This window comes from Rhipicephalus microplus, chromosome 5, assembly GCF_043290135.1.
Source record: "Rhipicephalus microplus isolate Deutch F79 chromosome 5, USDA_Rmic, whole genome shotgun sequence".
NCBI classification, from domain to species: domain Eukaryota; kingdom Metazoa; phylum Arthropoda; class Arachnida; order Ixodida; family Ixodidae; genus Rhipicephalus; species Rhipicephalus microplus.
Window position 1 is genome coordinate 13,581,002 of NC_134704.1, and position 26,412 is coordinate 13,607,413.

Genomic DNA, 26,412 nt, shown 5'->3' on the forward strand with positions numbered 1-26,412 from the left:
CTTTCAAACAGCTGTTCGGTTCGCGCGGCATTCGACGAGTATTACGCGAAGAATGGAAACGTACAAACCTGTCACTGTACACATCCTCGGGGTCTCAGCGGCAGCAGGGAAGGAGAATGCAGTTTTTAAAACGGCCACTTTTATTTTTCACACATGTCGTCAGGTTGGTTGGTTACACGTCGCCTGTCCATCACAGTCCGGACCCCCCCCCGCGAGAAGGAGGAGTGCTTGGCGGCGGGAAGACACACACACGAGCTCAGCCCCAGGTCTCTTTGAAGGAGTCCTGGTACCACTGCTGCCCGTCGTCCTGCTGCTGGCTGTTGTTGAAGCGGCGCTTGGAGTCGCCCTGATTCTGGTGGCCCCCGTCGAACTTGCGCTTACCGGCCAGGCTTCCCCGGGGGGGGGCGCCCCCACGGCCCCCACGGCTGGCAGGGCCCGCCCCCCGGCCAGCGCGAGCGCGGGGGGCCCGCCCACGGCCGCGCCCCCCACGCGTCACCCCACGCTGGCCACCACGAGCCTGAAAGACGAACACCAGCAGCACACTAATCAGGGCCCACCAACTTAGGGGCTTGCTCTCCCGGCGGCCACGGGCAGTGCGCAAGGCCGGGCTACCATATCCGAGAACGAGCACCTCAACCACCGCGGGGGCGCCCGCTTTCCCGGCCGCTCGGATATGCTAACCGTCGGCAAGATGAGGAGGAGAGAAGGAAGAAAACCACCCACCCGCTCTGGAGCAGGCCGGCCACGGGGGGGTGCCGCAGCTTGGTAGCCGCCGTAGTCATAATAGTCATCATAGCGGCCGTAATAGTCCTCATAGTACGGATCCGCATAGCCGCCCCGGTAGTCGCTATACCCATAGTAGTCATAGTCGTAATCTAGGCACAGAGACCAACAAGGATCAGAGCCAGCCGGGAAAACGCACACCCCCGTGCCCCCAGGTGTTCCCACACTCACCGTAGCTCCTAGGACCCACGGGGGGGCCCCGGCCGCCCCCGCCGCCCCGGGGCCCCCGAAGGGGCGGCGGCGGGGGCATGCAGCCCATCATGCGGTAGTCCGACACGTCCCTGCAACAAAACAGCGCATATCACCACAATGTGCCACTCTCGAGAGGATATTGTCTTGAGTGCGCTTAAAATGGAGCTTCTTGCACACACGAGAAGCAGCCGAGGCATGCAAATTTCTATGCGATTACATGCAAAATTTTGAATGTGCACATGATACATCCCATGCAATGGGAGCGTGTAACAAGGTGGCACAATGGAATCCATTCTGCAGTGGTTGGCAGTGTGTGGTTATTAAGTCATGCTTTACTATTCCAGCACTGGTGTGAGAGGATAGAGTGCTCACACTATGCGTTGCTGCATCATCTGCATCATGCGACGTTCCCGGTTTCGCAACACCTCCTCCTTCTTCTTCTTGTCTGATGGGGGCTTGGCCAGCGAGACCTCCATGGGGGCCCCGCACAAGTCCTTGCCCTGAAGCTGTTCCATGGCACGCACCGCATGGTCCCGCTCCTCGAAGTGCACAAATGCGTAGTCCTTGATCTTCTTGACACGCTCCACTCGGCCATGTGCTTCAAACAGCTCTTTGAGCTTGTCTTCCGTCACGTCCGTTGTAAGGTTGCGAACGTACAGAACCTTCACCTTGGCCATTGTCTCCTCATCAGGCTCCTCCTGTGGGTCTGCCCAGTCCACTATGATGTCACAGCTCCACACCTTGATGCGGCCAGTGCTCAGGCGGCGCTTGGCAAGCGAGGCTGCCTTGTGTGACTCGTACTCCAAGAAGCAAAAGCCTCGATTTTTTTTCTTGTCGTCAGGTGAACTGTAAATGATCACCTCCGTCAGGCCCGCTGCCAAAAGAAGCACGAGTAAATCATGGGATAAACACTTCGATGCAAACCATAAAACAGCAAGTAATGTATTTTTACAAAGGACAAATTGGCTAGTGTGACAACCGCTTATAGTACTGCTTATCAGGAACACAGCCGGTCACAGTTTCTGTGTGATACAGCATGTTAATCTGCTAGACCTCGGCTGCCACTTCAGTATAATGGCTTCCTCTTTTTTCCGTGTTAGTAACACATCAGACTAACATCTTCAATGCTGCACACCCATCACAATCAGTCAATGACAGGTGAATTCGGATTTTTTAAAAAATTGTAGTAGTAGTAACACATTAGACTAACATCCCTAATGCCGCACACATCACAATCAGTCAATGACAGGTGAATTCGGATTTTTAAAAAATTGTAGAAGCTAAGTAATCATTCCACCCTAAGTTGATGGCAACCAGCCATAGCTGCAGTACAAAGATATTTGTTGAATGTGAACAGCAAATCTCGCACAGCCAAGGGGTTGATTACTTATGGTTGTAAAAGTGTTGACGTGCATATATGTGATGTTAGTGCTCATTAACATTCGGAATCAGTGGTATTGCTTGCTATACATACCGTATTTACTCGCATAACCCTCGCACTTTTTTTTTTGGCGGAAAACCGATGCAAAGTTGGGGGGTGGGAGAAGTACGCGGGAAAACCTTCCACCAAAACGTACAAAGCGAAAAAGAAAACGAAGTGTCTGCACATCGGGATTCTCACACCAGCAACTAACAGCAAGCTTTAAGAAGTACTAATTAAAATTTACCTCTACAATAAAAGCACAGGTTCAACACGAGGCAAGATTTATTTGAGACACAAAAAGTGCAAGCAAATAGCCGCGAATGAGAATGCTTGTGGGCATAGCGATAGCGTTCGTCAACAGGAGCCCTCAAAAGGTAAGCTTAGGACGTCAGTATTGGGGTGATGACTATTCAACAGAATCATCCGCGATTTCCTTCTGTGAAGAAATAAAGTTTACCATCAATCCCAGTCTTAGGCACATGGCAAGCCCAACAGCTACAGTCACCAGTAGCCAACACAAAACTCGTAGACTCCGAAGGGCCTACCAGCGGCCCTGTTGCCGTTGTTTAGCGCGTGATCAATAATTTTCAACTTGAAAGCAGCCTGTAGCTTCAGTATCGCCGCATAACATGACAGGATTACTGACACAACATACATAATGCCGCAACGCGCCATGGCCGCTTTGGCTTGGCTTGAATCTCCATGCAATAATAGTACCCTTGAAGCTTAAGAGATGGCGCACGCTATCATCATCAACGACTGGAATGAGCAGACGACATTATTGTGGCAATTTTCGCAAGTGCGATAATTACTCGAGGAAAAAAAAATCTTATATTTGTTGGGCAATGTGGGGGGTGTGAGGCTTATGCGAGTAAATACGGTACAAGTTGTTTTTATTCATGCACTTAATTGTGCGAGATTCGCTGTTGACATTCCATTACAGCAAGCAATACCACTGATTCACAGGGTACTCAACGACCACCTGAGCTTTTGTATGCTGTTTGCCCTCGAAATAAAATAACTTCCAGGTGACTGATGTCATTTAGGTTTGCTCAAAAATACTATTGGACACCTTGAATGGACACATCTAGTATGAAATTTTATATCAATGCCCCTGTGTGTTGCTGCAAGTTTTTTTTTTTTTTACTGCACTCATGATGAGGCTGCATGCATAGAAGCACTATCCACATTTTAAGCAACAATACATTGTAGGCTCAAAAGACTAAAACACAAAAATCTGCAGAAATGAAGGGACTAAATTTCCTTTAACATAGAAAACATTACTCCCTCAGCCACTTGTATGCAAGACGGTGGCCAAGAGTTGCAGACATCTTGTGTCTCTAATCATTACAAATTTATTTACATCCTTCTAAATGTATCAAAGCAATCAATTATCAACCTCACAACTGACACCACCCAAGACCTAAAATCTCTCAATCAACTCATCCAGGTGATTGTTTCCTCATAATTCCTGCCGAGGCCATGTGAACAGGCATGGTATAAAGAGCAGCTCCTTCTTTTATGCCGAAACACTCAATTTCACACCTACACTGATGGAAGCAACATTCTGCTTTTTGGAGCAGATTCTGGAGCAGAAAAAATGGTGCTTTGGAACAGGCTCAAGTGTTTTGGGAGCAAAAAAAAAAAATGCCATAGCTTTGCTACTAGAGTTGCTACTGGTGTTTTCGGTGCTAATGCATGTTCCTAACGACTCCTGAAGTCTAAAACATCAGTTAAGCATCCCATTAATATTGTTATTATTAAACATGCCGTCTGCTAGTATGCAGCTAGCATACAAGCAGTATAGTTGGCGTAAATCATTGGCGGGGGGGTCGAGAGTCTAGACTTTGTTCCACTTCAGATTTAGCTTTATCACATGATATAATTGAGTTAACAGTTAAGCATAGCACAATCAACTTTATAAAAGGCTTGTTATCTTTTACTGCGTACCTGTGTTAAATGCCCCCCAGCTGTGTGAACTATGGAAATAAAAAAAAAAGTGCAAAAGAATAGACTGAATGAAACAATGCAATATCTCGAGCTCAGACCCCATGCTCGTTTTTTAAATTTTATTTGAAAGCATTATTCAATTTCTATTTAAATAAAAATACAATCCATACTAAATATACAAATTAGACACCATGGCTTCATATGTGCCACCCCTTGGGATTTTTCTGGATTTATGCCACTGAGTAGCATACTGGAATGAAAGTCTATACAGCGTGCTTTCGGTTTCGCTTATGCTTACGGATGGTCCCATGGTTAAACTTCATTTTTTTTTAGTTAGCCAACACCATTTTGAAGCAGGTTTGGAGCAGTTACTAGCAAATATTGCACTTCCATCATTGCACTGGTCGACTGAAATAACGCAAACCATCTAACTTGGGACAATGACAGAGGAGGAGGAGGAATAAATGAGGAAGGACAGGGGGGTTACATTACCAAATGAATTGTCATGTGAACGGAAGGCTGTTTGGGAGTAGTTACAAGCATTCAGTTGCATTCACGAGGATAACACAGAGCCACACGAACAGCAGAGAATGTGACAGTGTATAGCCCTTGAGGTCGAAAAAGCATTATGAAGAGAAAGATGTGCACTTCTGCTACGTTGAAATGTTTCCGCAAGAATTTCGCAAACACAGAGGACTCTCAGTAAACGAAACGGAACTGGTGCTTAAATGAAACAACTGCCTTTGATACCATTGGTTTCATACTTGAATGCTGCAACCTAGCTCACCTCTCAATAAAACGAAACTCCTATTAAATGAACACATTTTTCCGGTACCTTAGTGTTCCAATTAATGAGTCTACTGTAAGTGCTATATTAAGCAAGTCACAAAGGTTAAATATCCTTTCCAGCTAATTTCGAATTTTCATGCGGCCTTGCCATTCTTCTCCGCCATAGGGAGGGGGAATGTGGAGCCCATCGTTGTGACATCGCCTACTTCTGCGACATGACACGTCAGCGGTACGCAGCCAATGACCGAGCAGGGTATCCCCGACATCAATGCGTGTCATAGCAGCGCGGTTGGAGAAGCACCCACCCCCTAGCAGAAAGTTGGAAAACTCTTCTTCATCTAGGAGACTTTCGTTCCGGCAATACCGCTTCTCCCGGTAGATGACAGTACAGAAAAATGAAAATGCAGACTGCACGGCCAAAACTGCATCACTGCTGTGCCAAGGCAAAGTTTCAAAGTCAAATGACCAATCGACGAGCTCAGTGGCACATCAAGTTGCCCATGGCCAAGCTTGCGTCGCTGTGCATAGGAGGGAGATTGGTCATAAGAGGCACAGAAATTGTTTTTCGAAATGGAGAGTCTGTGCAGCGCTGTAATAATAGGAAAATGCAATCCCGGTCTGCTGTATGAATTGGAGGTTTTGTTTGGGATGTATAAAAAAAAGTCAGCCTGTTGACGTGACCTTTAAAGATGGTTTGTGCTATCGCTTGTTGTGGAGGTGTATAAAAAGTTTCTCAACATAAACCTAGAGAAAAACTGCATTGATAACCACACTATGTGAAAAAAAAAATAAAAAATTCGAACTGCAACCTTAGTCTTTGCACAAGCAATACAGCTGTTTGCACAGTTAAATTTACAAACTTGCTCTACCTGAATAGCCTAAAAGCACAACATTTCCACCAAATGTGGGATAACAGAAGCAATCAGGCAAGTGACTGGAAAATGACAGGAAAATGACAGGATTCGGAGACCAGGACGCATCTCGTGACTTTTCCACTACGGAAGGGCACATGCACCGCGGCATCGTGGAAAAAGTAGATTGGCTTTCCCTTTCAGTTTCCATGGAGCTTCCCCACTTTGCCATAATCAATCAAAATATTAAAATGGAGAACCGTCTGGGAATGGCAACCACCAGATTTTCTACTGCCCTTTCATTGATGCGATAAATAACTACACTTTGATGCATGAAAATATCTACAGCAGAATGTCATTGCACCTCTTTGTTCTAGGAGCTGAACCCCTTTAAAAAGAAACATGCACCAAGGAGAAATTGTCTCTCATAAGTACGGTACCATGTATGTTCTTTCATCAACACCTATTTCAATGTACGCACACTGGTGCCTGTCATCCCTATTGTCTTATACATTAGCGGGTGGAGCTAGCAAGCGAATGGTATTTATTAGAAATGCACAAGATGTTAGCATTTCTACAAAGCGTGTTTCTTCTGCAGATGGCCAGGCCAACCGGGCAGTCTGAAGAACTCCACAGACTTGCCTTGTTGCTTGACTGAATTACTGCTGGCTTTTTGCTACTCTGCATTTGGTTGATGTCGCATGCCCCAATGACACAAGTGTGGCTGTTATTTTCTGTTGCCTAGTACCTTACTCTGCCAGTAGCAAGTAAAATTGCCGTTGACACCCTTGTGGCACTGAAAATGCAGTTTATCTTCTTCGTATTCCTTACCATGGTCAAAGCTCAACCATGATTAGGGGTGAATCGCAATGAACTCCTGGAACTGCATACATCATGCATCAAAGTTTGAATTGACCGGAAGACAACATTGCATTTCTTTCACTTGTTAGGTGCTGCCTTTTTTCTGAAGGTTTCTACATTTCTTGTTATCACAGCAAAGTGTAGCCAGAGGGTACTTGAACACCTTTTGCAGCAGGTAGTGCCTTGAGTCAGAGTTTCCTAAAATTAACTAGAGGGGACTCTGGTGCTGCAATCGTTCAGCGACCATGGGAATGAGTAGTAGTACATGCGTTTGCCTAGTCTTCATACTTGCGGGTGGCGAATCGCACTTGTGGCTCCGTTTATTGCTGTGTTTTGATTTTGTTTCAAAGGAAAAACTAACCTTTTTGAACTTCGTGACCCCATTTGAAATGGCAAGTCTAAAATAATAAGGTGGTGAAGCACAACCACTGAACATTTGCCGATTTTTGTTTCATGAGAAAACAGCTTCAAGCCACACGAACACACATGGAGCCAGAAGTACGAAGATTAGACAAACCTGTGTACTACCCATCACTCCCATGCTCGCTGAAGCACCATGCGTTGCAGCTGCCATAGACACTAGTGCCAGAGTTCCCTCTAGTGTATATTTAGGAAACTCTATGCCTTGAGTGGCAAAAAGTGGTAGTGTCAGTAGTGACTGCAAGTGGTAGGGTTGAGCAGCGGTGAATCAAGGGGGGGGGGGGGGGGGGTTGTTGCAATTGCCCCCCCCCCCCCCAGTCTGTCAGCAAATCCCCCCCGCTCCTCTTTTCAGTGCTTGTTGTCTACTTCCTATAACCAACTAGAACAAATGAGTGGGACCTCTAACATTAACAATATTTATGCTTAGAATGGGTTTTCATGCTAATTAAAACAAAAGTTAGGTAGGACTTCGCCCCCAGGTGTTACTTTGTGACTTCCCGCCCCCTAAAATGTGTAGCTCGATCCACCCCTGGTATTGAGCTATGTCTCATGGCACCACCTTGAGTTGCTGTAAGCATGCTAGCAGATTTGAGCCCACATTTGCTTGCGAGTGCAGAGCTCTCAATATGGCCTGCAAATTACCCTTTCCTATGTGGACGCATACCATAGTTTCCCTAGGTGCTTAAGGCCATTTCCTGCCCTGTTTCACTGTATCTGGCACATCTTGAGTAATGGAATATCTCAGTACAGCATATGAATCTGCTTCTATGTAACTACACCTGAGCTACCAATCGCAGACTCTTGTGCAACTATGCAGCAAAATAACAGATGATATGCAACCACCTTTAAATTTTATGTCATAGAGAGCATGAACCCCCTAAAAAACATGCTTTCATTCTGTGTATTTTAAGTTTAGTGTGCCTGGTCAGTTTCGCCAGTAAAGGCCGTTCAGTAATGCAGTACCTACTGGATTTGTCCACTCTAGTTGGCACACTGGTCCAGAAGACTGTGTCATCGCAAAGTGGGTAAATCTCAAAGACAGCATAATGCACAGTCATGTGGTGGAATTCTCTCAACCTTACTCGTAAGGCACATAGTTGTAATGGCTCCAAAATTGCAGAATACAATCACTCATAATGTATTGCATTCCAACATGTGGGTTGGTCTCAAGCAAATTTCCCAGAAAACCACCAAGCAATGACTACACCCCAAAAAGATAATTAGGGAAGCACAATCCAACTTATGCAAATATGCCATTTCACAATGAGGGACCTACAACACATGAGCGTTTTCGGGAAAGCCTGTTCCCTGCACCTAAAACTGCACACATCGCACACCCTAGGCTCACATGATAAAACATGCTCATTGAAATTATAAAGATCATCACAAAGCATGCTGTGCATTCCTCAAGGTATTTATATCTCATTCTAATCTCACTGCAGTGCATCTGCACTTTTATCATTCATACTGACACTCGCCCATTGGCCAATAGAAAAATAGATACAACTTTATTAATATCATGAGAAATCTCTGCTGAATATTCGGACGCAATAGCATTGGTGAGACAAACGCATTCAATGTAACAGCTAGTATCAAATGAATACTTAAAATGGTGGTGCCACCAAATTTCGAGGCTATCTCAATCCTGTTGTGGGTTTTCTCTGTATGCAAGGACTCTTCACACGAAGGATCCGACACAAAAAACACGTAGGATATAAAGTGTAGCTGAATGCTCACTCGCGATCTAGGCCTATCAATTGCGCAGCAACACTGAAGTGTCAGAATAGGAGAAGCAACGGCAGTTGTCGTGACTCGAGTGACCTTTGCCACCTCCGAAACGAGCGTACCCAACTTACCAGCAAAGCATGGGTTGCTGTATTACTCGCCGTGTTTCAATTGCTTTTCGGCTAAGTGTTACGCATCGAAACCTGCGAAGGCATTCAGTGTGCTCGAGTGCAGAAGGCATCCGGTGGGTTGCCCGCGTAGCGACCATGCCTACATACAATTGTGTGCCCGAGCAAACATGGTGACCCAGTGAGTTTTTACAAGTTTCCCCGAGACGAACAACAAAGAAACGCTTAGACAGACTTCGTTCCTTGCCAATTACTTGGCTATAATCCTTTTGTTGAAGAGCCGTGTTGTACAACGGATGGGTACGCACGTTGTGAAGGGGAGAACTCGCATGCCTGCTGTTACGAGTGTTCTGGCCCTTCCAGAGACGTGTGCGTCCGTCAAAGACACTGGGTGCTTTCAAAGAGACACTTGACGCGTCCTTCATGTACAACGCAGACGTCCCTCAGAGACGCTGTGCGCATCCAACAGCGAGGCTGTCCCCTCCTCCTTCAGCTTCTCGGTGACTATAAAAGGCCGGCGCATCTGGTGGCTTCCTCGTACACATTCTGTACATACGTTGTAAATATAAAATCTTTTGTTTCCTTCCGGCTGCCTTTTGCCTTGGCACTGGCTGGATGCTACTTCAACTGGCCATGGCAACTGTCAGCGTGTTCGTTTTGCTAGCACTTGTGTGTGAGAGCAGACGAAACTCGGCATGATGTGCTTCACTATGCGACTAAGCCACCTATGCATCCACGTCACTGCCCAACTCGGCGCCGTGAAACCGAAAATGGTCCACATAAGTAGAGCAATACTAAATCATTTAGTGAAAATACATGAATCTTGGTGCGTGTATCATGCTTCCTGGAGCTGAAGGAACCACTTACAGAAAAGAACACGCTGATTGATTGATTTGTGGGGTTTAACGTCCCAAAACCACTATTTGATTATGAGAGACGCCGTAGTGGAGGGCTCCAGAAATTTAGACCACCTGGGGTTCTTTACCGTGCACCCAAATCTGAGTTCTGAGTAACGGGCCTACAACATTTCCGCCTCCATCGGAAATGCAGCCGCCACAGCCGGGATTTGATCCCACGACCTGCGGGTCAGCAGCCGAGTACCTTAGCCACTAGACCACCGTGGCGGGGCAGAAAGGAACACGCATGCCACAAATTTGGTGGCACCACCCCTTTGACACTGCTACAGAGAACTTCATTTACAAAGTTCTATTTTATGAGAGAATTGCTAAAAATATTGCACCAAGACCTTATAAGATAAGCAGGACTAACATTCCTGAATCCTTCTGCAATTAAATAAGTATTGAAATAAAAATTGTAAATTGCAAGAAATCCCATAAACTCGTGTCAGCTGAACTTGACTATAGGGCCAGCAAGCCACAGATTAAGTGCTAAGCACCAATAACAACGGAAGTTGTTCAGAATCATGGCACGAAATACCCTAAGACACATGGCAGCAAACATTTTTTTTTTACACACTGAATGTTCTGCACTCATTAGACCTTATGAAGCGTTGCAGTGGTTCAGTGTACATAAGTAATCCCAAGTTATACCTACAGAATGCCACTCTGCCTTTCCTTTTTAGATCCAGCAGATCTTGATTTGTCGCTGCATATCAAATGCAGGGCAGCTGGACAGATGGCCACAATAGTTAATTTTGTGTGCTATCTGTATCAGCAATTGTATTTACGATCCAAGCTTCATCCACACCCACCTCTCAATCTTGTCTGGGTGCATGTTGTTACCAGTGTGTTCAATGTCAATAACCAAGCAAGGCACCTTCCGTTAGCACAAGCGTACCACACAAAGACCTTTCACAAAGACCTTTCCGGTAGCATAGTGGGATGAAAAGCAGATGCAGTGGTTCATTTTGGAGGATGTCTCCTGCATGTCAAACTTGACACAAAAAGTAACAAGAAAGACATAACATACACCTTATGTAATACAACGCTTCAATTGATGCTACTCAACAAACACTGCACAATCTCGTGTGCAGACCATTTACAGTAGACCCTTACAAAACTGCCCGCTTGTGCGTTTTGTGGGAAAATTTATAAACTCCCACTGACATGCATATTCATTCTACAATACAATGCACCTCGTAATGAAGTCAATGCAGCGTTAGTGATAACTGATGAACTTAACTGTAACACGTTACTGTTTTAAAGTTCTGGTGACAGTGCCAACATAGGTGTAGTACAAGCCTCACTGAAATGCAACAGAATATTCCATAGATGCATATAAAAAAAAAAACTTTTTCATTCAAACATTGTCATATGGCAGACAGCATCATAGCAGACTATTGCGATTTCGTGCGAATTCTGCACGGCGATAAGCCCACTCACGTGCATGTTTTGAGAACTCTTCAAACAGCTCTTCCTTGCCCCTGTTCTTTGGGATGTTGCCCACGAAAAGCCGGTGATTGTTGATTGAGATGGTGACCCCAATGTATTTGCCTTTCCGGATTTCGTGGTTGTCCAGCTGCGAGAAAAGTGCGCAGTGAGTGAGTGGGCTGCGTGCAAGTCCCGGCGCGAGACACTCACCTCGCGTACAGAGTTGTGGGCGCCCTCGCGGTTGCAAAAGGTGATGAAGGCGTAGCCTCGGTTGAGGCCCGAGAGGGGATCCATCATGAGCCGAAGGTCCCAGATCTTTCCACACTTTTCGAACAGGGGTATGAGCTCGTCTTCGAACATGTCCTTGGGGATTTTGCCGACAAACACCTCGCAGCCGCTACTTGGCTGCGACCCCGTCCAGCCGGGAGGCGGGCCGCCGTACTTGCGCTGGCCCGTCGTCACGTCCAGCGAGTAGCCCGTTCGCTCGAGTATGGAGCGGATCTTGTCCTCGTCTGGACCCTTGTTGGAGCCCGAGCCCGACGCTCCGGGCAGCTTGCTTTTTTGCCGGTACGTCTTCATCACGCCGCAAAGGTAGGCAGATTTGTTGGACACGTGCTCCAAACTGCTGTCCAAGAACTGCTTCAGAACAGCCAAGGCGCCGTCGGCGGGGAACTCTTTGAGCGCGTCAAGCGCGCGCTCGTCCAAGTCGGCGTACGCCAGTTTCCCCGTCTGGAAAATGGCATCGAGCTGAGCGGCGACTTTCTCCTGTAGACCGTGCTCCACAAGCTTGGCGTAGTCGGCGCTTTGTTCAGTCGCGCTAGACTCGTCCATGGGCTCAACCGTCGCTGCGTCCCCGTTACCCTCGGCCATCGTTTTCTGCGTCACGAAATGGAAAAGAAACGCCACAGATGACGCGCGCGCCAGGTGTCTCGCCGACGCGCCAAATCCGAGAACAGATCGCCGAAAGAGGCGCACAGACCGCGAGTGGACCCACCCGGGTCGCCGGGAAGCGCGCACGCTACTCAAGTGCGCCGGCGTCTATCCCGCCATGGCGCTAGTCAAAAAGGCGAACTGCCAAATTAGGCCTCGCAAGCATCACACGCTAGGTACTACCGATGCCGCAACTACGCTCGGCTTCGCTGCATCCTACCGCCACTTTACGGACTCCGCTAGCGTGAGAGCGCGCGGATTCCTGCAAATCTTCGTCGTTCACTCTCGGTGAAACGCGCACAAGGGCGGGCAAAACAAAGGGCCGGCATAGGACTGACCGGCTCTGCTCGGGCAGCGCGTCTCGACAGCGCGAAGATTAATTTGCGCAGCCCATGACCGTTTAACTACCGTGAACAACAAGTAGAAAAGTTTCTTGTACTCACTTTGGAAGCCGATTACTCCTGCGAGAAAAAATTCGATCCCGATCCGAGGGGACAAAATTTGTCCCAGTCCCAACCTAATGGGAATGGGCTACAACGTGAGTGACACATGCACGGGGCGGCCCGGTGTGTTCAAAGGGCCACGCAGCTCTTCGACTGGCGAGCGAAACAGCAAAATTCATTGTTTAAATTGAGCGGCCTAACATTATTCGACGTTCTGTTTAAGCTTATTGTCACTGTTGCGTGATGATATACTTCTGTACAATGAAATATACAACCGCTTGTGGGACTACTTTTCGTTGCGCAAAGTGCCGCTACCCTAGAAAAGGCGCCATCCTTGTTTTGATTGGCGATTTTCAGAAAAGCGGGTGCCCGGCTAGCCAACGTTACGGCTAGCTACCGTAGCTAGGATGCGTTGCTACTGTCGCTACTCTACGTTAAGGGCTTGTTGCTTTCCACCCGCCTATTCCGCTTTATCTAGACAGCTGCAAGTTATCGCATCAGATTGAATAGCAAACGACACCTACGCCCACGCCGTTTTCAAACTCGCGTTACATCAAGTGTAACCGTCACATCACTTCCGATGCATCCTCGCCAACGCTGGAGTGACAGTGCCACTTCCAACAATGTGTTTCGTATTGCCTATTATTAACAGTGTGCTTGGGTTTGTTTTGTGAGCCCTTCAATTTCCGACGGGATAGTCAGGCCAGGTTTTTGACCGGTTTCGGACGTTAGTAAGGGTAGATACTAGGAAACGTAGCTTAAAAGACGCGGCTAGTATTTTCTGTCAGCAGCCACGTTCCTCGTAGGTGTAAAGATTGAGTTTCTTTTTTTTATGCAACTCAACACTACCAACCCTCCACATGACTGATCGACACGTCCATATGACACGTCTGCGAATACAACTGCGCAGCAGCATAGATGACATAGACGAGCAGCACATTACACACATCTATATATCTTGAAGAAAGCACGATAACTGATGTTTAAAAAAACGTATTAACTCAATATTGTGAATGACACATCTAATACACAAATGAAAACCCTGAATAAAAACTATGCGAGTGTCTGTGAGTGCGGCTTATATTCGAAACCTCCGCTGTCAAGATATTGTACGAGAAAGCGAAATGACATTTATTGTTTGTTTGACCAGGCACCTTGTACTTCACTCCTGAGGTAGTTGGCCTCATTATTCCAGGTACGCATGACTCGCTTGAGCTACCTCTTTCTGTTCACCAACGCATTAGCAGGTTTTCAGGGCCCTGCGTCACCAGCTGCAGAGCCTCCCACCGGTCTTCGAATTCTTTATCACGGTCCGCTGCTTTCCCCTCGTTTTCACCTGAAGGTGGTGACTGTGGCACGTTGAAGTTGCGCAACACTAGATGTATAATCAAGTTCACCATACGCAACACGTCACATATGGCGCTGGAGTGCACCATTTGACGTGGGGTGTAGCGCGTGTTCGATGAGCAGAGCTTGCAGTCCCGCCCATAGGCCTCTCGATATATTGCGATTTTGCATACCTCCTATTCAAATTCTGTATTTTCCTTCGTGAAAAAAATTTGCTTCAGACTCGCTACTGCCCGGATGACACCCACGAAGAATCGCTCTTTCGTGGAGCGTGTTATCGGTAGCTAACGTTCATAAATAAAGGGCTAACTAGCCAACTTTCATAAATTAATTCCACGATTCACTAATATATATCATATTGCGGTTCTCGACCACGACCTTACCCGTACAACACAACAGCCGGTCACGTTTCCTATGCTTATTGGGCCACGTTTGTACTCATTCGGTTAATTCATCCTGCGCCAAAGACAAGCGCATGGGGAGTGGTGAGGGAGAAAATAAGTACATACAAATGCAAATAAATATGACATGGGTTCCAGAAACACCACTCCTCAAACAAAGCTGTATTTTTTCTTCGTTGTAAAACCATCTTGACCTAGCTGTTTCTGACGTCGCAGAGGGACACATGCTATGGAACAAGAGCATGCGCACGCGAGCACGCGTGATCCTAGATCTATCCTACCCTTGCATGCACGCTGCTGCCAGCGTTTCTCGGTGGAGGGCTACATTTGCAGAAGTCTGCGATTTTACCCATGGCGGAAGCTGGGAAAGGAAGCGATGATAAGTCAGGCGAGCCCTCGGATGCGCCGCAAGCGGACTCAGAACCCAAGAAGAGTTCAATGAAGGCTACCAAGGAGGATGGCTCGACGAGTGGCGAGAAAACAAAGAAGAAGAAAAAGAAGTCAGCTGAAGACTTGGCCACGCATGACAACGTCGGAAAGATTGCTTCGGAAGCGGCCTCCAACAGAGACACCGGCACGGGCTCGGTGAAGAAGCCAAAGGGTAGTAAGAAGTCATCTAGCAAAGAAGGCAAGTCCGATGGGAAGGCCAACGCTACCAAAAAGTCTTCCAGCAAAGAAGGCAAGTCCACTGGCAAGCCCAGTGCTGTCAAGAAGGGCCGCCATTCCAAGGCGGGCTTAGAGACGCTGAGTGGAAGCGAAGCAAAGGACGCAATCAAAGGCAAGAAATCCAGAAAAAAGAAAAAGAAGAAAAAGCATGTCGCTTCTCAGCTGCCAAGCAGTCCAGTGGCACTTCACCCGCCCTCTGCTCCAGATGCATCAGCACAGTCATATTTCGCTTACCCACCGGCTACACTTCCTTTTCCAGCCCAGGCCCCGATACCGCAGCCTGCGATCGCGCAGCTTCCGCCGGCAAATGCCCCACAAACCAGTTCGGGTCTCCTCTCGAAAATTGGAGCTTTTCTTGGCGTCGTCGAGCGGAAAGATGCATCGCAGCATCCCCCTGCGGATTTTACAACAGCATCAAATGTATCAACTCAACTGCATCCTCCACTATTCCTGGCCCCTCAAAGTCAACAGATGCCTTATGGCGCCTTTCAATCAATGTCTGGCCAACTTGCGCCTCCTGGTGGGCAGCTACCTATGACAGCTCAACAAACACCATTGGTGACTGTTCAGCCAAATGTTAGTCTGCAAGAAGGGTATGTTCAGCCAAATTCCGGTCAACCAATACTTGATCAAAACCTAGCAAGCCAGCAGGCGACCGTGAATCATGCGATGCGAGGACAGAATATTGATCAACCGATGCCTGCTGAACCGATACAAGGGTACACGCCCAGCCAATCGTTACCTAGTCAACTAACGCCAGGGCAGCCCATACCAATTCAACCTGATGAGCAGGTGCAAGGTAAAATGGTGCCTAGCTATTCATTGCCTAATCAGTCAATGCCAACATATTTACCAAAGGAACCGTCGCTTACTGAGCCTATGGCGTCACAACATATGCCGGGAGCAACCGCGTCATTTATAGATCAGTCTGTACCAACACAGGCTGTTGTAGAGCAGTCCGTGCCATTGAAGCCATTATTTGGTCGGGACTATACGGGCCAAACAATAGTTAGTAGACCGATGATAGTTTCACGCGTGGTGTCGACAGAAACGGCTTCATCAGAGCAGACGTTAGACAAGGCATCAACACATGCCCAGCCACCACAAATTTCGCAAGGCGACATGGCGCAAGCCATGAACTTATACGGGCCGCAAACATCAATTCAGACTCCTATCAGAAGATCAAGCATTCTTTTCACCAATACGGCGAATCCACCTGGCGGGCCCTTTGTACCAGCATTATACAGACAAGGAAGCCGGACAGAAGACTCTTTCTACCACAGTTTCGCTATGGCTGAGCCACAAGTCTTACAAGACAGAATGCCTTCATCAATGCATCCTAAACAGTTGTCATCTGCAAGGACATCTGTCGCACAACTTCCGCAGAGTGAATCGACGCCCAGAAGTTCAAGGTTTTTCGCGTACGGCCAAATCGAGATGTCTCGACCGGCTGCGAGAAGGCTGTCCAGAAGCTTGCACGCGGCGGATACGTTGCCTCGAAAATCCTCCTGGTCATCGTTTTCTAGGAGGCCGTCACGAACACGGGACTATGCTCTCGCCAGCCCTGACTCGCTTTCAGGTACGATTGATGATATGCGGCCAAACTCACACGAGGATTACGACGTTATGGAGCCGGTGGAATCTCGGCGAGACAGCAGCGCCAAGCAGCGTAGCTCATGCATGCGCCTTTCGCAAAGCACGCTGCACGCTGAGACACGTGAGCTCGCCGATGATTTTGATTCTACTCGAGCCTGGCGCTTTTCTGTTGGGCGAGTGGAGCCTCCTCAGCACGCAGCGAGTGCTTCTAGGCCCTACCAGCCGTGGGAAACACGCTGCGCCGCGGACACTACGCAGCACATCAAGTACACGGCTGCAGTCGCCGAGGACCTCCGGGTAGCTTCCCTGGCGCTCCGTAGGCTGCAGTATAACAACGAGACGGAGCGGCGCCGGCGGGACTTCCTCGCCACTGAGCTAATGAAGAGGGCAGCTCTTGCGAGCAGCGAGGTTCGCAGGGCTTCCATGGCATTGGCAGCCATGTATCCCGAGGATGCCTTCCCTGGAGACACTGCGTCGTCCATGGAACAGGGAGGCAGACTACTGTCGAAAGCAAACGCGAAGAAAGCCGAGTTGCCAGCGCGTCCTGCAGCTGGACCCGGAGGCGAGCACAAAGCGCAGGGCATCACAAGCACCTCATGGCGCGAGCATAGGAGGATGTCGCATCGCGGTCCAGGTGCACTGCCTTTGCGGCCAGCAAACGAAAAAGGCCGCGGCTCTCAGTCTCAGGATTTCTTGTTCGAAGCTACGAGCTCGAGATTAGCTGACATGCCTAATGCGCGTAAGACCACATCGAAGAGGTCCTTAGCGAGGAAGTCCTCCCACTCCCTTGATTTCTCGTTCCAAGCGACCAGCTCTGGAGCGGCTGCCATGCCGGGTGTCCGTAAAGCCAAGTCAAAGAAGTCCTTAGCGAGGAAGTCTTCGCGGGCCTCTTTGACAACCGATGCGGAGTCATCCTCGCATGGCGACAGCGGGTGTGACATGTGTGGAGGCCTGTGGCGAGGCCTAGTGCGAGAAGCCCCATCGAAAGAAAGCTCGACGACACAGGTTGGAGCTGCCTTTGATGGGCGTACCATGTTTCATCTTTTTCGCACATAAATGCGTAAGCGCGTGAGGAAATCAGCGAAGCTTCAATGAAGGGTTCTTACAATTTTGCCAGTGCCATATTGCTTTTATGGTTAAATGTCAAGTAGCGATATCTGCTGCATCCCATATGCAGATCTATTCTTTTAAATTATGAATTGGTTAAACCGGAATTTCGAAACTGCGCTGCAACTTCGGCGAAAGTTTAATATAGGTACAGGATCATACGGAACTGCAAACGTGATTTAATGTACCCGTGAAGGCTGATTACATCTTCAGAGAGATGTTACGTTCAGGGAAATTTTGAGAGAGCTCTAATACAATGAAATTTATTGTCGAATGAGGTCTCGCAAGCTAGAAATTCGTTTGCAAGGAACGCATATGTTGCTTCCCTTGTGAGCTATGCATACCGCTGAAAAAGCATGTTTTTTTTCTTGAAGCATTTAGTGAAAATTTGTGGACGATCCAGAGTCCTTCAAGGACTATGGCGGATGCTAACGTGTTGCGGAAGTGCAGTGGTTGCAACTCTTAACAGCACATACCGAATCTTTCAGGCTATATACCTTTTGTTTGTATATGAAGATATCTTAACCTATACTCGTATTCATCAAATTAACAGCTAATCTGAATGCATCAGTGCTTTGAATTTAAGCAATCAACGGGGATCAAGGAATACGTCCGGCTTTACCCTGGCTTTCGTGTTTTGTTTTGCGTTGATTCATCACTATGGCACCGTAGCGCGTTTAAAGTTCAGGTGGTCATGCAAGGTAGTTTACCAGTCCTTTGCTCTGCTGTGTAGCTTCCTCAAGATATTTTTTTCTGTCCTTCTTTAGCGTTTTTACTGTAAAGGCGAAAGCCTTACATGCCTTCTCAAACTGTAAATTGACCGACTGCGTCCCGCGCCGGAGGCGTCAACATGTGACGCAAAAAGCTATCTCCTCGTGCTCATGACGCATTGATGTCGAAAGTGGACTTTTCACGCTTTTACAGCTCTCGCAAGTTTTCTACACCATTATGGTGCAACCTCTCCTACGCCGTCACCCTAGCAAACTTCTATTGGTTGCGGTGAAGCCTCTGTTGCATGCAAGAGATGTGTGCTTTGATTTTTTCCAAGCTGTGAGGAGTTGCATGTAGCTCCGCCTCGGCATGTCACCTCTCTACACTGCTTGTATAAAGAAAAACGACGAGTACTTCACTTATAGAACGTCAGTATTCCTGACATGCTACGAAGAAGAAGCGGTCAGTATGCTCACCTTCATTAACTGAGTCATTGTCCAATGCTGTGGTGTCAAAGGGGCTCGTGCAAAGTGTCGATGCACCTAGCCTCGACGGTCTCCAGCGCAGCCGACGGTTCCCGGCAAACTCTGTACCTTTTGGAACAAAACAAACACGCCGGAGGCCATGAGAAATACTTAGCACAACGTCTGGCTAAAGTTTCGGAACGTCGCGCTGCAGCTTGACAACTCCTCTAATTAACCGCTGGTCCGCACAGAAGACCCCCCTCTCTCTCTCTTTGAAGTGCTTTTCGCACTTCAAATGTGAAACCACCGCTTCCACTTTTCCGAAACACCGTTCGCTGTCTCTAAGACAGCAGCCCAGGTAGCCAGAACATTGACACTCTTCTGTAATTTCCCTTGTAATCGGATCGACACCGAGGTATATGCAGCATCCTTTCCGATTTTCAGGCACAATACACTAGACACAAAACAAGACATACGGTGAAAACTGCGTGGTGACATGCCACGATAATTGGCAGCGCTGCTGCCGTCTGCCCGATGCTACCGCTGCCCCCCGCTGACTTTACCACAGAACACCTACCGTGCTAGAGTACAGTAACTCCACCCAGCGCTTCCTATAGAAACGTCGCTTTCTTTTCCATTAGAACCTTCCTGCCAGTGCGCTATCTCGAAGGCCATGCCTCCTGCTACGTGTTGCTACCGGCCGCCGCATGAGACCGCTCGTCTCCGGACCGTACCTCGGCAGCTGCTCGGAGCCAACTGAAAACTTTGCTGTGTTTGCAAGGGGCTACTTTTTGTGCACCGTCGCCTGAAGTGGGGAGAAGGTTGTTCACGATATAGAGCGCCTACGTATGTTAGTATACCGCCACATTGTTCATAACATAGTTCGGCGAGTAATCATAAATGTTGAAATCTGGCGGGATGCGGTCTAACAATGAAACTTTAACTTTGCAACCCTTCGGCGAAACAGCGTTGTGACCTTCTTTGTCGTTCCTGTGCTTGTTCTCTCTATACATACAGGGTGTCCCAACTATCATGCAGCGCGATTTTTAAAAACAGGAATGGCGTTACGGGTAGCAAAGCTTTGCATAATGTTCGCAGTGTACTGTAGCAGCCGCTACTGATTATTTTTTGTTAGTGACAATTAATTATTCATAATCATATTATTAACTCAATAAGTACTCACCTAATTATCAAAATGTCAATCAGGCAGGTGTGCGCACGCTTAAATGACGTCTGTCTGTGCTACTTTCAACAACGTACTAACCGCGTGCTCATTTTTTCCTGTTAAAAAAAACCACGAAATGCGAAAAAGAACACGGAGCTATATATAGACCACTGTGTGCATCAGAAAGAAGCGCCCTCAAACAAGCTCATTTGAGATAACGAGTAACAATGAAGGAAAAAAAAAACGAATCGCGCAATGTGCCACTTCTCGTCACAACAAACGCGCTACCTTGATCTTGCACAGTCAGGCTATAAACGCTCTAATCAGAACAGTGATCCAGCCGCGTGATCAACGTGTAAAGTTTGCTGTGAGATATGAACGGTGATAGCGACGTATAATTAAGTGGAAGGAATCTCTGCAGAACTGCAACACATGTTGGTGGCACCCGACCTTGCCACTATGCAAAACGCTGTATCTGGCAACGGAAAAGAGGCAGAAAAAAGATTTGGGGGCGCTGGTTTCCTTTGCGGTTGTGAGCGCAGTCACGTGCTATTTTTCATATTTCGCGGGCTTTCTTTATTCACAGAAAAAAGAAAGTGTTTAGTGTTCACCTGCTGCCCCGTTGTTGGCGCTGTCTCACCATGACGTACTGCATTCTCATCGGTGTGCTTGACTATCTGTTGACAAAACCACACAATGAATCCATATACACGCAAAGAAGCCGGAAATAAATCCTAAATCTAAAGAACCCCAGGTGGTCGAAATTTCCGGAGCCCTCCACTCGGCGTCTCTCATAATCATATGGTGGTTTTGGGACGTTAAACCCCACATATCAATCAATAAATCAATCAATCAATCAATCAATCCTAAATTCATGACGCCGTTCACGCACGTGTAAGATTTCGTCTATATTCGCCTCGGCAGTGTGAAGACGTCGTGCTGGAGCTGGGTGGCCACGTCACCAGTCCGCTGACGTGGCCCCTGGACTGCCCGGGTGGCCGAAAGCGAAGCTCCGTCGCCACGGTGACCATGTTGGGTGCCGTGCGCAGAGGAAGCCGCAGGTCCGAGCAACCGAAGCAGGCTGTCTCCGACGAACAGGTCACCGCCGTGCTCCTCGAAGATGTCCAGGCATCGCCGCTGGAATGCTTTCAGGGCGTCTCTCATGATATTGTGGCCTCGATAGCCGGCAAGGGTGACGCCCAGGTAAGAGCAGTTTTACGCGTCATTTATGTGGTCGATATGTCAATGGCTTATTTATTTATTTTATTTATATTTATCTATTTATTTATTCATTTATGGGGTACTGCAGGTCAATATAGAGGCCCAAAAAGGAGTGGTTACACATACAGACAGCTGAGCATTATACAAGGTATAAAGTTATACAGATCCGTACAACATGCAGAAAAAGAAAGAACACGTCATGCATTGTAAAAGAAGAAAGTAAAATGCATATAGATAAATACACTAATCGTAAAATACAGGGGGTAAGGTAACACGGTAAAATACTGTAGGTAACGTTAAATACATACTACTGCGTCCTTCTTAATAATTTGTTCTATTAGCTCAATGCTATGTGACCATATATCTATAGGATGGCGTTATCATTCGTTTATCATGCGTGAAAAAATGCAAATTTAAATTCAATGGTTCTGGTGCTGAAGAGAGTAAGGCTCCTTCTATAGCACCAGAAGGGAGCCTTCCGCTATGGTGAACTAGATATACTTCCGCGATGCCTTCCGCGAGAAATAAGCATGCTGATGCCTCGTTTCTTGGGTTAAGAGGGCTGGGTGGTATGCAATCATCTGGATTGAAAGCTCGTTTTCTACGTTTCAAGTGAAAAAGGAACACCGGTTCCCTATTTACAGCAATACGACACCACAGAGAAAAAAGGCACCCAAGACACGCACATCGCTGACTTGGTACAGGCTTCTGCCAAGGTCTTCCCTGGAGCTATATATTGCATTAAATGACCTCATTCAACACGTTGTGTCAACATGTTGTGGGTTTTCACAGTGAAAAAAGTTATCTCTCTGAAGGAAACCCTGATGGGATACGAAGCAGCAGCGGTGCGCACGGCGTTCACCCAATTAAAACGGATGTCGACGCGCGTGCTGAAAGAACGGTTTGAAGCGAAACTAGGTTTAGCGTTTACTCGAGTAAACGTTTGTTTGAAACACAGGCACGGAAGGCGGGTTGGGTTTTGTGTAAGCTTCATCGTAGATAAACGAGCCGAAAAAGTCGACAAATTTAGTTGCGCGTCGGTAGCATCCAAAGGGACGCAGCCTGCTAGCCGTTTTCTTTAAATCTGTCAAGTGTTTCCTCTCGACGTTCGGTAGAGCATTGCGGGTGGTAGAAGGGGTGAAGCGAGAGAGGTGTCTTGCGAGTGGGTGGAGGGGCCGGCAGCTGCTGCGGGTGAGGGAGAGAGTGACGTCAACGCGCTGCTGCGACATGACCTACTTGGCACCACTCCAACACCTGTGGTGAGGGGATCGTAAGGACGTACGGGACAGCATTACACAGGCTATAGTCAAAGAGCTGCTTCGCATCTAAAAATTCCAGGCTACCCCAATGCTCGCAATCATACTCGAAAACTTGTTCAAAACTGATTCTCTAGCCTTCTCACCTTATGCTTAATTTTGCGACTTGAATAATAAAGCGTTTGTCAAAGACTGCAAGTAAACTCTCAGATGCCTTGGACATGTACACGTGTCTCTGCTTGAAGCAACGCGAAGCAAAGAAACCTCGCTGTTCTTCGGCGGATGATGAATATGTCAAATTAAGTATGACTTTCTGGACCTTAATAAAAAAAAAGGGGGGGGGGTATCAAAACTATGGCACCCCAGATCGTTTCCTTATAAACAGCTGCAACCCTCAAATTGACAATTATGAAAATTGATTTGCAAGCCCTTGTTGCTAGAGCTTTCAATGCAACTGCAGCGCAGGGCCGTTCTCAAACATTTTTTTTTCAGGAAGTATTTCAGTAGAACGGCCAACTTTGGCAACTGGTGGCCAATGACATTGCGTGTAAATATTTTATATCACCCGAAAAATTAAAGCCGCCAGGTCTGCGCGGAAAGCGCAGCACGGTCACGGCGAAAGTTGTAGAGTGGCCTTTCAGAGCTTCTGTTAAACTTTTTTTTTATTTAGCGGCCGTGGTTAACACTTTTTGGGTGATTGCTGCAACCACATTTGGTGGGTACCCACTACGCCATAAATCATCCTAATATTTGTGTGCTATAAGAAGGCATTCACTATGACATCCTTCGTCATTCTTTGGAGAAGCATGATACCCGTCAGATACTTGCAAGAAATTTTGTGCAATTTATTTATGCTGTGGCTGATAAAGATGAATAATTATGCCTGAAGCTTTTGTGATAGGTTGGAGCCTTCGAGGACCTACTAGATACGCAATTCGCATCGTGTTCTACCATGTTGCTGCTGTGCTGTTCTAAAGCGCTAAAGCGCCGGCGTGGCTCTGTGCTCAATTATTTCTGGTGTACTACATAAGTGGCACTGTGTGCCCCATGGGACGAATAATCCCTTATCCTGTAACCATGTTTGTAGAATACTGGGCTGGTACGCAGGAGACCCGGGTTCGAATCCCACTGCGTCCTTGGTGTTTTTCATTTGTTTGGTTTGTTTCTTATTTCACGTGATAGTGGTTACGGACACCGGCGGCGGCGGAAAACTACGGCGCACGCAACTCTTGTTGTGGTCTGATCTCTCGCTGAAAAAAAAAATTCGGGGGGTGGGGGTGGATCCGAACCTTTTCAACTCTCCTCTAGCAAATGCCCTGATGCAGCGTCAAAGCATTTTCTTCTCTCGACGTAAAGTAGGTCTGAGATGTCGGGAGGTACCCTATAGCCATAGCATACCTACAAAGCATCTACACTACCTAAGCAAAAGAAAAAAAAATCACAGCACATGTACGAGGTGAATGATGACGGGTGGGGCGAAGCAGACGGACGGACGGACTATAATGGACGCTTCGCCCCACTCATCATCATTCACTCCGTGGATATGCCGTGACACCGTTTTCTTTCTCGTCTCTTCTTCTCTCGGTTACGCATTACGCATGACAATGTTAGACTAATACGAGCTTCGCCCCTAAAACAATCGTATCCAGCGCTTATCTTTCTCGGTTTCTAAGCACCCGCAGTTCGCTTTCTTGCGTTCTTATGCCCGCGCACATCTGTGAGGGAATATATTTTGGAAAATTATCAATTTGCAAAGTTGTAAAGGCGTCTAAAATTAAAAGCTACGCACGCTCGTGCAACTTAATATAGGTCTCCTGTATATATGGGTCACTCCTCCATGTTTATGAAAGGATTCCCTCGATGAAAACACCAAAGGTAACACAAACGGTACTTGCAGGAAGCTTGTATGCGACCGCGGCTTTGTGATACCGGAGCCCTTCAATGATTTTGAAGGACTTTGGTAATACCGACAGCGACAGGCGTGCGTGATTACAAAAGACAACATGCTTGGCGCAATGGATAAAAAAAAATGAAGCAATGACACGCTTTTCCCGATGGCCCGTATTTGGCCACGGCTTCCCGGGAGCAGAAATGGGAAGTAAGCAGCTGTTGGAAAGCATCACCACGGTTCTTCGACCGCCATTGCCAAAAACCTCTCTGCCAATTGAACAATGATTGGTCTGACTAAGTAACGTTACAGGGCAGACTGCGCAACCCCCCCCCCCTATACGTGACAAGGAGCCCCCCCCCCCCCCTCGTGCGCACGTACGCGCCTATGCTGAAGCACCGCTCACACGCTCACAATTCACGCAATATATAGAAATCTTAATGCTGGCAGGTCCGTCGCACTAAAAGTAGTGCCGCGGTAGTGTAGTGGCTATGGTACTCGGCTGCTGACACGAAGGTTGCGGGTTCGATTCCACGGCGATCGCATATAAATGCAGGTGAAATTAGAGCCGTGCGCATACTGTGCGATATCAGAAGAACACCGGATAGTCGAAATTTTCGGAGCCCTCCACAACTGCGCGCCTTGATTTTGGCACGCAAACACCCAGATGCTACTATATTGTAAATTCACAAATAAAGAGTTTGGTGAATTTCGTTCCTGATTTTTGCCCCAGCGCAAATCTCTCAAGGTTGGCGAGCAGGTCGGGACGGTGGACGAAAACGCGTTGAATCGGATGATGCGCGACTCGAGTGTCGGTGTCCCCGCTGAACATCTAGAACGGGAGGGAGAAGATCAGGGACAACCGGCCGCCGACGGACAGGAAGACGATGGACCGTACCATCCCATGGAAGGCGGACGGCTGCCGCTCGATGAGGAGGCGAACGTGGAGGCAGAGATGTGGAAGTTCGCCGAGAGCACGGTTCCCCTGTTCCCGGAGTCCGCAGTAGCCGTACTGTTTCTGCTGGCCTGCCTCGTATGGGTGGCTGTGGTGCTGTTCGCCGGGAGCGCGCACCACAGCTGGCTCAACACCACCACCGTCCACGAAGCCAAAACGGGACGCCCCGAGGGCAGGTAAGCGCCCAGTGTTCTCTCTAAGGCGGGTAAGGTTGCACAGGATACCCACATTTTAAATGGGAGGAGTCTGAATCTCTATCACCCACGTTGCACCACATGCCGGGCGCTCAGGGTGGATTTTTTAAAAACTTTTTGAGGAGCTGACCCAAGCGCCCTTGTCCTTATCGACAATCCTTACAATTCTACCAAGTGTAAGGATTCTCGTGAGAGGTCGCTCTTCGGGACATCGGATATATATAAGACGACCGAGCCTGATGCCGACCAAGGGGCTCGGGGACTTTTAGGGGCCCAATCGCGTTAATTTGGATTGTTTTTGAAAAGTTCGATCCATCCATAATAGGATAAAAATTAATTAATTGATTGGCCTTTGGTTCCCGCTTTAGTGCATAGCGCAAAACAACAACGGACACGACAAGGCACATACGGACTTAGCGCTGCGTGGTGTCCGTGTGCGCCTTCTCGCGTGTCGTTTCGAGCTACACATCAAAGCTTTTCAAATGAGTCACGAACAAGCCCACGCTGCAACTCTTGTCAATCCGGCTTTGCGGGGTTTAAATGCGGGAAGTTTATTGATATGCAACATCAGGGTCCTCTTTTTTTTTTACGCGCGAGACCCAACACAATCACAATT

The 26,412-nt window shown here is 47.8% G+C and overlaps 3 protein-coding genes across 4 annotated transcripts in view; 1 reads left to right on the top strand and 2 right to left on the bottom strand.

Moving 5' to 3' along the window:
• Positions 1-201, bottom strand: part of LOC119174986 (transmembrane protein 135) — a 41,022-nt gene extending 40,821 nt beyond the window's left edge. The window contains exon 1 of the mRNA XM_075894868.1: positions 69-201. The gene's annotated coding sequence lies outside the window, so the exon portion shown is untranslated. The remainder of the gene's footprint in view (positions 1-68) is intronic.
• Syp (synaptotagmin binding cytoplasmic RNA interacting protein) lies at positions 123-13,322 on the bottom strand. Of its 2 annotated transcripts, XM_037426143.2 has the most exons (7): positions 12,826-13,322; positions 11,663-12,328; positions 11,465-11,600; positions 1,348-1,849; positions 955-1,064; positions 724-875; positions 123-517 (listed from the first exon to the last, which is right to left on the bottom strand). In XM_037426143.2, the coding sequence occupies exons 2-7, from the start codon at positions 12,320-12,322 to the stop codon at positions 257-259; spliced, it is 1,821 nt and encodes a 606-aa protein (XP_037282040.1). In that variant the 5' UTR covers positions 12,323-12,328; positions 12,826-13,322; the 3' UTR covers positions 123-256. The 2 variants fall into 2 exon arrangements, with proteins under 2 accessions (XP_037282040.1, XP_075750980.1); XM_075894865.1 differs by lacking the exon at positions 724-875.
• A 1,602-nt stretch (positions 13,323-14,924) lies between these two features.
• LOC119174008 (uncharacterized) lies at positions 14,925-25,802 on the top strand. The gene is made up of 3 exons (XM_075894258.1): positions 14,925-17,840; positions 21,207-21,485; positions 25,381-25,802. The coding sequence occupies exons 1-3, from the start codon at positions 14,925-14,927 to the stop codon at positions 25,780-25,782; spliced, it is 3,597 nt and encodes a 1,198-aa protein (XP_075750373.1). The 3' UTR covers positions 25,783-25,802.
• Positions 25,803-26,412: the final 610 nt, after the last annotated feature.

Coding starts and splice junctions, on each gene's coding strand:
- Syp (XM_037426143.2), bottom strand. CDS start 12,322: ATGGCCGAGGGTAACGGGGACGCAGCGACGGTTGAGCCCATGGACGAG. Junction 1,850..11,464: donor AGAGTTCTCAAAACATGCAC/GTGAGTGGGCTT, acceptor TTCTTTTGGCAG/CGGGCCTGACGGAGGTGATC. Junction 518..723: donor GCCGGCCTGCTCCAGAGCGG/GTGGGTGGTTTT, acceptor TTCGTCTTTCAG/GCTCGTGGTGGCCAGCGTGG.
- LOC119174008 (XM_075894258.1), top strand. CDS start 14,925: ATGGCGGAAGCTGGGAAAGGAAGCGATGATAAGTCAGGCGAGCCCTCG. Junction 17,841..21,206: donor AAGAAAGCTCGACGACACAG/GTTGGAGCTGCC, acceptor TCGCCTCGGCAG/TGTGAAGACGTCGTGCTGGA. Junction 21,486..25,380: donor CCGGCAAGGGTGACGCCCAG/GTAAGAGCAGTT, acceptor TTTTTGCCCCAG/CGCAAATCTCTCAAGGTTGG.